This window comes from Erpetoichthys calabaricus, chromosome 13 (assembly GCF_900747795.2).
Source record: "Erpetoichthys calabaricus chromosome 13, fErpCal1.3, whole genome shotgun sequence".
Taxonomy (NCBI): Eukaryota; Metazoa; Chordata; class Cladistia; order Polypteriformes; family Polypteridae; genus Erpetoichthys; species Erpetoichthys calabaricus.
The window spans coordinates 10142124-10153716 of record NC_041406.2 but is presented as its reverse complement, the minus strand read 5'-3'; the positions used below and the strand labels follow the sequence as shown (position 1 = coordinate 10153716).

The 11593-nt window shown below is 41.6% G+C and overlaps 1 protein-coding gene across 1 annotated transcript in view; it reads left to right on the top strand.

Annotated features, from left to right (window-relative positions):
- Nucleotides 1–4092: 4092 nt before the first annotated feature.
- entpd3 (ectonucleoside triphosphate diphosphohydrolase 3) overlaps nucleotides 4093–11593 on the top strand; it is a 79073-nt gene continuing 71572 nt past the window's right edge. The window contains exons 1-2 of the mRNA XM_028817945.2: nucleotides 4093–4226; nucleotides 10041–10168. Of these exons, the coding sequence (XP_028673778.1) occupies nucleotides 10049–10168 (120 nt within the window). The 5' untranslated portion in view covers nucleotides 4093–4226; nucleotides 10041–10048. The remainder of the gene's footprint in view (nucleotides 4227–10040; nucleotides 10169–11593) is intronic.

Genomic DNA, 11593 nt, shown 5'->3' with positions numbered 1-11593 from the left:
AAAACATCCCTAAAATGGCATCGTGCTACTCCACTTCCTTCCCAGGTAGGACTCACTTCCCATCATCCCGTCCCTTATCATCTATGGAGGCCTGTGAACTCATCTGCTCCTTGTCACATACTCAAGTCTGTGGATGCCACCTCTGAATGGGGTCAAATCTCAATCCAGACTATTCATGTGTAGCTCCTAGTGGTGGGACTCACAAGAACATTTTTCCCCCCCCCCCAAGGGCGTCTGGATGTTGGTAAACCGGTGGGAGAAGTGCATTCACCTTCAGGAAGACAACCTTGAAAACATCCCTAAAACAGCATTGTGCTGCACCACTTCCTTCCCAGGTAGGCCTCACTTCCCATCATCCCATCCCCTTTCATACAGTATATGGAGACCTCTGAGCTCCCGGGTTCCTTCTCGCTCACTCTGGTCTGCTGATGAATGGCGTATGGTGAAGCCCCCTCTGTGTGACATTGAATCTCAATGCACATGTAGCTTGACGCTGGTTGAACAAACTGCCCACCTCCTTTCTCAGTTCTGCTTCCCTCCATGTATTTATCGTATGTGAAGACCTGTGAGTTCTTTTGTTCCTTCACACCCACAGAGGTCTGGTGATGGCACCTCTGTGTGGGATCAAATCTCAATGCAGATTCCTCAGCTTCTAGCTTGTGGAATGAGCTGCCCACCTCCATTTGAAGTTCTGACACCCTCAAAGGATCTAAGAAGCATTTGAAGATCCTCTCGTTCTAGCAATTTTTGGCCTACGAGAATGATGGCTTTGACCGTGTAACCACAAGTGGGGGCACCAGAGAGCCCCAAACCACAGACACAGTAAAGCACCATGCATTGATGGGGTAAAATAACGGAGTTTTAATTCCTTTCCCAAGCACCTCTTCACAATCCTCCCAACAACAAGCCACAATTATACAATAAATGAACATCAATCATGCAATTCTTTCTCCTTTTCTCCTCCGCTGAATGTTGCCCACTGCCTCTGACACATCCATGTGTGGAAGTGGGCTTCCTTTTTTTTTTATGCCAGGCCTGGGGCCATTCTGTCTCCTCTTGGAAGTACTTCCAGGCCAGAGACAACGAGGGATGGTCCTCCCCTGACAGCGCCCTCTACCGATCCCAATGGACTGCACTTCTGGACTCCCTAACACCTCTATGTTCTCATAAAAGGACCACCGCCACCTAGCATACGGGGGATGGAACCACTCCCAAGTTCCGGCTTCACCTGGTCCATCCATTATTTTATACCAGCTGGGCACAGAGTTATGTTTCTGCCCAGCCGGCCAATCAGTGTAGCATTCTTCTCGGGCCTCCAGTCCAGGTAATAACCCAGGCTCCACCTTTGTTCCCCCCTGGCTCCGCCCCTGCTCCTCCCTGGCCAGGATGCCCGTTCTTATCCCACAAAAAGTTCTTGTAACCAAGGAAGTGTAACTAGCTGGCATTTTGTCCTGAGATCCCCCAGAGTGATGTGACAACATATAATAATAATAATAATAATAATAATAATGGCATGGAGAGCTCTTTGAGTAGTGAGAGAAGTGCTACATAAATGTAAAGAATTATTATTACTATTATTTTTATAGTGCCTTTCCCATGCTCAAGGTGCTTGAATATCAGTGAGTATTTTTTGATTAATAATAATACATTGTATTGTTAATAGAATTGTCAGTTCATTCTTACTTAAAAATTATTAAATAATTATAATCACTAATGATTAATGGCTTCATATTCATGATTATTTGAAGACAGAAGGCTTTTTTGTCATATTATTAATACACCATATTGCAGCATACAGTGGCACGAAGTAAGAGCACCAGCAGCAAATACTAAAACACAGGACAAGTGCAACTATTCTTTAATGGGGACCGGAAGTGATGTTCTTGGGGGTGGGGACAGAAGTGACGTTCTTGGGGGTGGGGCCGGAAGTGACGTTCTTTACTGGGGACTACAAGTGACATTCTTGGGGGTGGGGCCGGAAGTGACGTTCTTTACTGGGGACTACAAGTGACATTCTTGGGGGTGGGACCGGAAGTGACGTTCTTTACTTGGGACTACAAGTGACATTCTTGGGGGTGGGACCGGAAGTGACGTTCTTTACTGGGGACTACAAGTGACATTCTTGGGGGTGGGACCAGAAGTAACGTTCTTTACTTGGGACTGGGAGTGACATTCTTGGGGATGGGGCCGGATGTGACGTTCTTTATTGGGGACCGGAAGTGATGTTCTTGGGGGTGGGGACAGATGTGACGTTCTTGGGCCTGGGACCAGAAGTGATGTTCTTTACTGGGGACTGGAAGTGACGTTCTTGGGCCTGGGACCGGAAGTGACGTTCTTTATTGGGGACCGGAAGTGATGTTCTTGGGACTGGAACCAGAAATGACATTCTTTAATGGGGACTGGAGGTGACGTTGTTGGAATCAGGCAGAATTTCCCGTGTCTGGTCTGCAAAGATAAAAGAGAAAGGTTTACTGCAGCTCGCCACTCCCTGGCCTGGCGTGGAATGACCTTCCTTTGGTCCTTCTAGCTGCACATGTGTGATTTAGGTAAGTGAACAGATAGTAATAATTTGAAATAGATAATAATAATAACAAAAACAACAGTAGCAACAAGTGTAAGAAACGTACTGCATATAAATAAATTACCAGGAGCAGATGTGAGGGCAGCACTGACCTGGTTCTTCTTGCTCCTTCCTTTATTTCATTAATTATTAGTTTAATTTTGTTAGCTGTTGTATCTCATTAAATAATAAGTTACAATCCCGATCAATGAGAAGTCAAGCCAAATGACACCTTTTATTGGCTAATTAAAGAGATGACAATATGAAGTTTTCAGGCCCCTTCTTCAGGTGATATCTAATGATGTAATGATGGAGTTGATCACATCTCGCCTGAAGAAGGGGCCTGAGTTGCCCCATGCATATTGTAATCTTTCTAGTTAGCCAATAAAAGGGGTCATTTTGCTGGACTTCTCCCTACATCCATAATTGCTAACACAGTACAACACCCTGGTACTAATCCCAATCAATATCCTGAATATTTATTTGTGGTGTGGCTCTCTCAGGTCTTCTCCTTCAGTGACTCCCGAGCGCGGCCCTCAGCGGCTGCTCCCTCCTTGTTTGTGCGCCTGAGCTGATCCTCCTAATGAACGTTGATTAAGCGCCTCTCGTGTCCAGACTTGCCTAATTAGGGAAGAAAAGTCACATGACACAAGCACTCAGATCAGCTGTGTGCCCCGACCGTCCACTCCGGTTACTTCCCAGGCCTGATGGCCACCGTCTTCTGCTTCATTCCCTCTTTCATTGTTTATTAATGGACCATTCTGTTCAATGAATTATTCATTCTTGCTTTTCTTTTTTGTGGTTTCGTTTAGTCCTCGTTTCAAAAATGACATCAAGTGAAGATTTTAAGGACCATCCCACACCCAGGGTTCTTCTTAAGACACATTTTCACGGTCAGGTTGCTGAACTCACAAACAGGGCCATTTTTATGGACGTGGAGCTGAGCATCGGGTGCAAGGTGGGACTTCAATGAGCCCACTCAGGAACCGTTTTAGGGCTATGGATGGTGGGCAAAGAGCACCCAGATTATTTACATTTACATTTATTGATTTGGCTGACTCTTTTATCCAACGCATCTTACAACATTTGAAGTACACTCGGTTCCATTTCTTTTGTTTTTCCAACTGGAGCACAGGCAGGTGAAGTGACTTGCTCTTCATCACAGAGTGGTGTCAGTAGTGGGATTTGAACCCACAACCTCAGGGTTTGAACTCTAATGCCTTACCCCTCTGTGACACGCTGCCGAAAGCAGGGAGAACATGAAAACTGCACATAGATGGATTGAACTGGATTACAGATTGACTCAGCAGGGTCCTGGAAATGTGTGGCTGAAGTGCTAACCACTGAGCCACCCCAGAGAGCTGCAGTACCTGTTTATTTCTCTTGTGGCGGATTCTCAATGAGCCATGAAAGATCAAGGAAGAAGCGGGCACTGGCTGGTCTGGCCGGTCGGTGGTGGTGGTGGTGTGGGAGGGGTCGCTCCATCATAGTAGCCAATCCTGAAGCCGGTCTGCTAAATATGGGAGGGGCTTCACCACAAAGACGTACAAAACTCCACAGGAGGCACAAATCTGCTTATCAGCATCAACAGAGCAGCACAAAGCAGCCGGTGGAAACCACAAGGCACTCCGCTGCAAAGAGGCGAGTCTGCTGGGAGACCTGAGAGGTACGCGGAGCGTTATTAGTCTCATTTCTGCATGCTTCTGGGTTATAAAATGAATGTTGTGGCAGGAAAAGAAGTGTAGCCATCAAAGACGAGCAACACGTCTTAGCCTGCACAGATAGTCCGATTGCCAAGGAAGTGCTGGAAAAAAGTCAGAGCTCAGAAAAAGAAATCCGATGAAGGTTAGACAGTCACCTATAATAAAGAGAAATGTCTCTTAGTACACTGGAAATCAATTTATAATGAAGAAAAACAGCCAGCAGCACTTTAGGATAGCCATTGAAGCAAACAGAGATATCCATTTATAATAAAGAAAAATGTCTCAACACATTAGATAACAACGTACAAAAAATATCAAGTAGTACATTAGGAAGTTTCAAGTAGTGCATGAGATGCACATTTATAATAAAGTAAAATCTATTAGGACATTAGATATCCGTTTATAACAAAGAAAAATGTCTCAGCACATTGTGTATTGATTTGTAATACAATTATATATATATAGAATTTGTATGTATTTAGGTATTTTTATAGATATGTATGTATAATAAAGTATATATATGATAGATAGACATTTGTCAAAATAAAAAAAGATTTCTTAAATTACATAAAATGTGATATTTCTGAACCAACACTTACTGTATATGAGTATATTATACAATGCAAATGAAATCTCAATAACATCAAAATATGACAGTCAGATTAGCAAGGAAGAGCTGAAAAGAATCAGAGCTCAGACAGAGAAACTCAGTGAAGGAATTTTAAGGCAAATTGCTATCAGTACATTAGATATTCATTTATAAGAAAGAAGAATATCTTTTTGTATATTAGATGTCAATTTATAAGGAAGATCTATATTACTAACCGAGAATGCTAAACCGGATGATGGACGCAGGCACATCCGGCCATGGGCCGTAGCTGCAAAAAGACGTACTGCGCAGGCGCAAAAAGAGTCCGCGAGAGGCGGATGAGGAGCCGCGAGAGGGGGACAAAAGAGGCCGCGAGAGGCGGATGAGGGGCCGCGAGAGGGGGCCAATCACGTGGCAGCAGCAAAGTACATAAATCCCTGCAGGTACAGGCGAGGAGCTTCAGTTCAAGTTCACATCAAACACCAGAATGGAGAAAATGCTAAACCGGATGATGGACGCAGGCACATCCGGCCATGGGCCGTAGCTGCAAAAAGACGTACTGCGCAGGCGCAAAAAGAGTCCGCGAGAGGCGGATGAGGAGCCGCGAGAGGGGGACAAAAGAGGCCGCGAGAGGCGGATGAGGGGCCTCGAGAGGGGGACAATCACGTGGCAGCAGCAAAGTACATAAATCCCTGCAGGTACAGGCGAGGAGCTTCAGTTCAAGTTCACATCAAACACCAGAATGGAGAAAAATGACACCTCGGTGATTCTGACTGTGGTATGAGTGTTGGTGCCGGATGGGCTGCTTTGAACATTTCTTGATCTGCTGATGCACATAATTACACTCGCACATACTGTATCTACAGTATATGTATATGAGGTGTGGCAAGTTAATTCCCCAAAAACTGCTGTGTAGTGACAATCTGAAAACCTTTCAAAAAAATGTCTTCACTTTGTCATTAGGGGTCACTGAATGTGATGGGCACAAACAGCAAATGCCTGCATTTAAAATTAATAAATTAAAAATTAATCTCATAAATGGATATGTAATGCAATAAGAGAAAATTTTCTTCTTTATAAATCGATATCTAATGCACTAATAGAATTGTTTTTACATTATAAATGGATGTCTAATGAAGTAATAGACTTGCTTCTTTTGTTTTAATTGAATATCTAATGCACTAATAGAAACTTGTCTTAAGGAAAAAGTCCTTGATTGGATTTTTCTTTCTAGGCTGTAATTCTTTTTAACATTTCTTGGGCAAAGTGACGTTCACATTTAATGTTAGTTGAGATTTCTGTCGATTTAAATGCACTTTATAAAGGAATATCTAATATACTCACATGCTGCAAGTTTTGTTTCAGAAATATGACATTTAAGATTCATTAAGATAACTTTCTTATTTACTAAATATCTGTGTGTCTGTCTATTTACACATTATGAAAGGATATCTAATGAACTAATAGAGTGTTTTTCATTTCAAACAGATATTTAATGACGGATTTTGACCTTCACTATAAATGGAGGCTGAATAGAAGGCACTCATAGAAATTTGCCTTAATATTGTCACATCTATCTATCTATCTATTATATAGAGCCTTTCATATCTATCTATTTATTATAGTGCCTTTCACATCTATCTATCTATCTATTATATAGTGCCTTTCATATCTATCTATTTATTATAGTGCCTTTCACATCTATCTATCTATCTATCTATTATATAGAGCCTTTTTCATCTATCATATAGTGACTTTCACATCTATCTATCATTATATAGTGCCTTTCATATCTATCTATCTATCTATCTGTCATTATATAGTGCCTTTCACATCTAGCTATCTATCATTATATAGTGCCTTTCATATCTATCTATCTATCTATCTATCTATCTATCTATCTATCTATCTATCTATCATTATATAGTGCCTTTCATATCTATCTATCTATCTATCATGATATAGTGCCTTTCACATGTCTATCTATCTATCTATCTGTATGTACTGTGTATTAAATGGATATCTAATTCTCAATGATTGCAAATGACATTCATTAATCAGAATGAATTTTCCTGGTGTATATTTTGCTTGTGCCGTTTGAGAGGCGCGTTGTTGCATGTGTAGTATTTGGGACGTGTTGTTTTGGAGCTGTAATCGATTTGCCTGTGCTGTGTGAGAAGCCCGTTGTAGCCTTCCTTGCCGTTAACGTATGTCTGAGACGGGAGCAGCTACGGCCCATGGCCGGATGTGCCTGCGTCCATCATCCGGTTTAGCATTCTCGGTTAGTAATATAGATACCTTCTTACATGATCAGAGTAAAACTGAATGTGCCACTTTAATGATGCCATCAGTTGTGGTTAAATCAGTATACCTCCCAAAAAGACAAACATACAAATGACAGGATTTGCACGGCTTTGATGCACAATTGTCACTGCTGTTAACATTTTTCTGCTTTGCATCTGCAATGGCTTGACCTGTGACATTTACTTCAACACATCAACCTTTTCTAAATATGCAATGAATTTTTGTCATTTTATTTTTCTTATGCATACCATAAATGCATGCATTAGAAAGTACTGCGACCTCAAAGTTTACTGGATTTATATATTTTAGGCATACTTAACCACAATTTGATCAGCTGTAAAGCTACTATATACTAGTTGGGTAGATGTTAAGACACTAAATGATAGATAGATAGATAGATAGATAGATAGATAGATAGATAGATAGATAGATAGATAGATAGATAGATAGATGTGAAAAGAACTATATGATAGATAGATGAAAGGCACTATATAATAGATAGATATATAGATGTGAAAGGCACTATATAATAGATAGATAGATGTCAAAGACACTATATAATAGATAGATAGATAGATGTGAAAGGCACTATATAATAGATAGATAGATGTGAAAGGCACTATATAATAGATAGATAGATAGATGTGAAAGGCACTATATAATAGATAGATAGATGTCAAAGACACTATATAATAGATAGATAGATAGATGTGAAAGGCACTATATAATAGATAGATAGATGTGAAAGGCACTATATAATAGATAGATATATAGATGTGAAAGGCACTATATAATAGATAGATAGATGTCAAAGACACTATATAATAGATAGATAGATAGATGTGAAAGGCACTATATAATAGATAGATAGATGTGAAAGGCACTATATAATAGATAGATAGATAGATGTGAAAGGCACTATATAATAGATGTGAAAGGCACTATATAATAGATAGATAGATGTCAAAGACACTATATAATAGATAGATAGATAGATGTGAAAGGCACTATATAATAGATAGATAGATGTGAAAGGCACTATATAATAGATAGATAGATGTGAAAGGCACTATATAATAGATAGATAGATGTGAAAAGAGCTATATGATAGATAGATGTGAAAGGCACTATGTAATAGATAGATGTGAAAGGCACTATATAATAGATAGATAGATAGATGTGAAAAGAGCTATATGATAGATAGATAGATAGATAGATAGATAGATAGATAGATAGATAGAAAGAAAAGGCACTATATAATAGAAAGATAGATAACTGTGAAAGGCTCTATATACGCCATCAGTGTTGGTGTGTCAGAGAGAGGATGTGCAGCATCATTCACAATGGCACTCAGTTTTGTTTTACTTCTCTCCTGTGCCACGACCTCTAGGGGGTCCAGAGTGTGTCCCATAACTGAGTTTGCCCTTTTAATTAGCTTGTTGATTCGGTGGGCCTCTCTTGAAGTGATGTTACCAGCTCAGCACACCACAGTGTAAAAAATCCCACTGGCTATCAGAAGAGTTGTAGAAGATGTGGAGGATGTCACTTCTCACATTAAGGGAACACTGAAAAGCCTGATGCTGCCACCACCATGCTTCACTGTGGTGTATTTTTGATAGTGTGCAACATGTTTAGTCTGATGGCCAAATTGCTCAATTTCAGCTTCTCTTCAGACCACAGAACCTTCTTCCAGCTGACTCCAGAGTCTCTCACTGGTCTTCTGCTGAAATGTCTTGTATGTTTTCTCTCTTTGCCGCTTTCCCATAAAGCAACTGGTGAGGCATGTGACTGGTGAAACAACCGGGCGCAGTCCAATGTGAGCCACAGTAGCTTGTGACTCCTTCAGAGTTGTCAGAGTTTCCCTCGGTGGCCTCCCTCCCTCATTCTTTTTAGTTTTTGGTGGATGGCCTGCTCTAGCAGATTTCCAGCACTGCCATATGTTTTCCATTTCTTCATGACAGATTTAACTGGATAGTCAGTGACTTGAAGATTTCTTTGTCTCCATCCGCTGATGTGAGCTTTTTGTAGATTTGCTTGTTGTGTTCCTTTGTCTTCATTGTGTTGGTTAGGCCTCCATACTGACTTGCAGCACATTCAGGCTTATTTGGACTTTAATCAAGAGAATCTCCAGGCAGGTGACCTAATAAGGTGACATCTAAAACCGATGTGTTACACCAGTGAGGTGTCATATTAAAAGGGGGGTAAATACTTATGAGACTAGTAACTGTATGTTTTATATTTGTAATTGGTTTAGACAACTTTGCAGAAATCTGTTTTCACTTTGACATGAAAGAGTTTTCTTCTGTTGTTAGGTGTCAAAAATAAGCCATTTTAAGTTATATTGATGTTGTAAAAGAGACAGAACACAATGAAATAGGTTTGGGGGTCCTCCCTGCATATATTGTGAGGTTTGTCAAAGAAAAATGAGCCGTGTGATACTCTGAGTCGAGTAACCTTAAGAGACTGAGACCAAAACTGGACTGACTGCGCAGCTTGGCTGTTGGCTTTTATTGCTGTGGAAAGGAAGAGGCGGGACATCAGTGGGCGTGATCTGGAGTCAGAGGAGGGAGGAGTCTAGGTCTTACTGCTCCAATAGGGAGGGAAGAAGAGGCTTTAGCACGCCTGGTTACCCCCTGTATCTGTGTGACAGCGGTAGCTAGACCCCCCATGAGCGCATGTGTGACAATGTATAACAAGGGAATGTGAGAACTTCCATAAGGATTGAAGATTTTTTATTGGAGCTGAACACCAGAAGGCCATCCCACTGCCAGAGTCAATTGATGAATTCCTCTTTCCTTCACATCACTCACGCACTGCACAACAAGCTCTTCCTTCCATCGCAGCGCATAACTAAATGCACATCTGCTGTGTTCTTCTCATGCAGGAAAGAAAATGACTTCCAAGCCCACCGGAGCCGCTGCCCTCTGTTTCCTCCTGATAAGCCTCGCCGTCATCATTGCTGTGGCTGTCATTCAGATTCACAAGAAGCGTTACGTGTCTCCGGGACTAAAAGTAAGTTTGGGGAGCAATGAAAGCAAAGAGACAAATAAAAAAACCAAACCTCAGAATGTCTGAGCAGGCAGGGCTGCCTCTTTATTATCCATCCATCCATTATCCAACCCGCTGAATCTGAACACAGGGTCACGGGGGTCTGCTGGAGCCAATTCCAGCCAACACAGGGCACAAGGCAGGAACCAATCCCGGGCAGGGTGCCAACCCACCGCAGCTCTTTATTATCACGTTAGAAATAAAAAAGGGTGACGGGGCAGATCCAAGTAACTAACTGTAGGCCAGTAAGCTTCATGTGCATCACAGGACAATTAATAGAAGGAATTATTAAGGAAAAGATTGAGCAGCACATGGCAAGAACAGGAATTTTACTGAACAGTCAGCATGGGGTCGGTGTTTTACTAACATGTTGGAATTCTATGAGGAAGCAACCAAAGGATATGACCAGAGTAGAGCAGATAATATTATTTATCTTGACTTTCAGACAGCATTTGATGAGGTGCCATATGAGAGGTTGGGCATCAAATGAAAAGAAGTGGGATGGGTACAGAATTGGCTCAGACACGAGAAGCAGAGGATGATGGGGTGAGGGCCCTCATCAGAATTGGGTGACATTAAGAGTGGTGACCAACAGGGGGCAGTGTGGGGCTGATGCTAGTTTTAATACACAGAAATTATTTAGATAGGAATAGCACTCGGGTGTTGTACCGTGTTAGCCGTTATGGATGTAGTGAGAAGTTAAGCAAAATGACACCTTTTATTGGCTGACTAGAGAGATGACAATATGAAAGTTTCAAGGCAACTCCGGCCCCTTCTTCAGGCAAGACGTAATGTTTGTGCGAAATTTCCCCTTCACAAGTTTCCAACTGTGTCCCCGTGTTCTTGATAAACGCATTTTAAAGTCTCCGTCTCGATCCACTGGACTAATTCCCGTCATGATTTTAAACACTTCCATCATGTCACCTCTTAATATGGCAAGCCGAATTAACATTTAGAGAAGATTTTTTCTCTAAAATAAAATAATTTCCTTTACATTTTAAGATATCTGCAATACATTCTGAGATATCTCAAATGGATTTCATCCATCCATTATCCAACCCGCTATATCCTAACTACAGGGTCACCCCAGCCAATACAGGGCACAAGGCAGGAAACAAATCCCGGGCAGGGCGCCAGCCCACCGCAGGGCACACACACCAAGCACAATTTAGAATCGCCAATGCACCTAACCTGCATGTCTTTGGACAGTGGGAGGAAACCTGGGAGGACCCGGGAAGCGAACCTGGGTCTCCCAACTGCGAGGCAGCAGCACTACCCACTGCGCCACCATGCCACCCAAATGGATTTCAAGACATCTCAAATATATTTTCAGATATCTTAAATTCACCTATCACGTATTTTAAGGTACCTCAAATGCATTTCAAGATA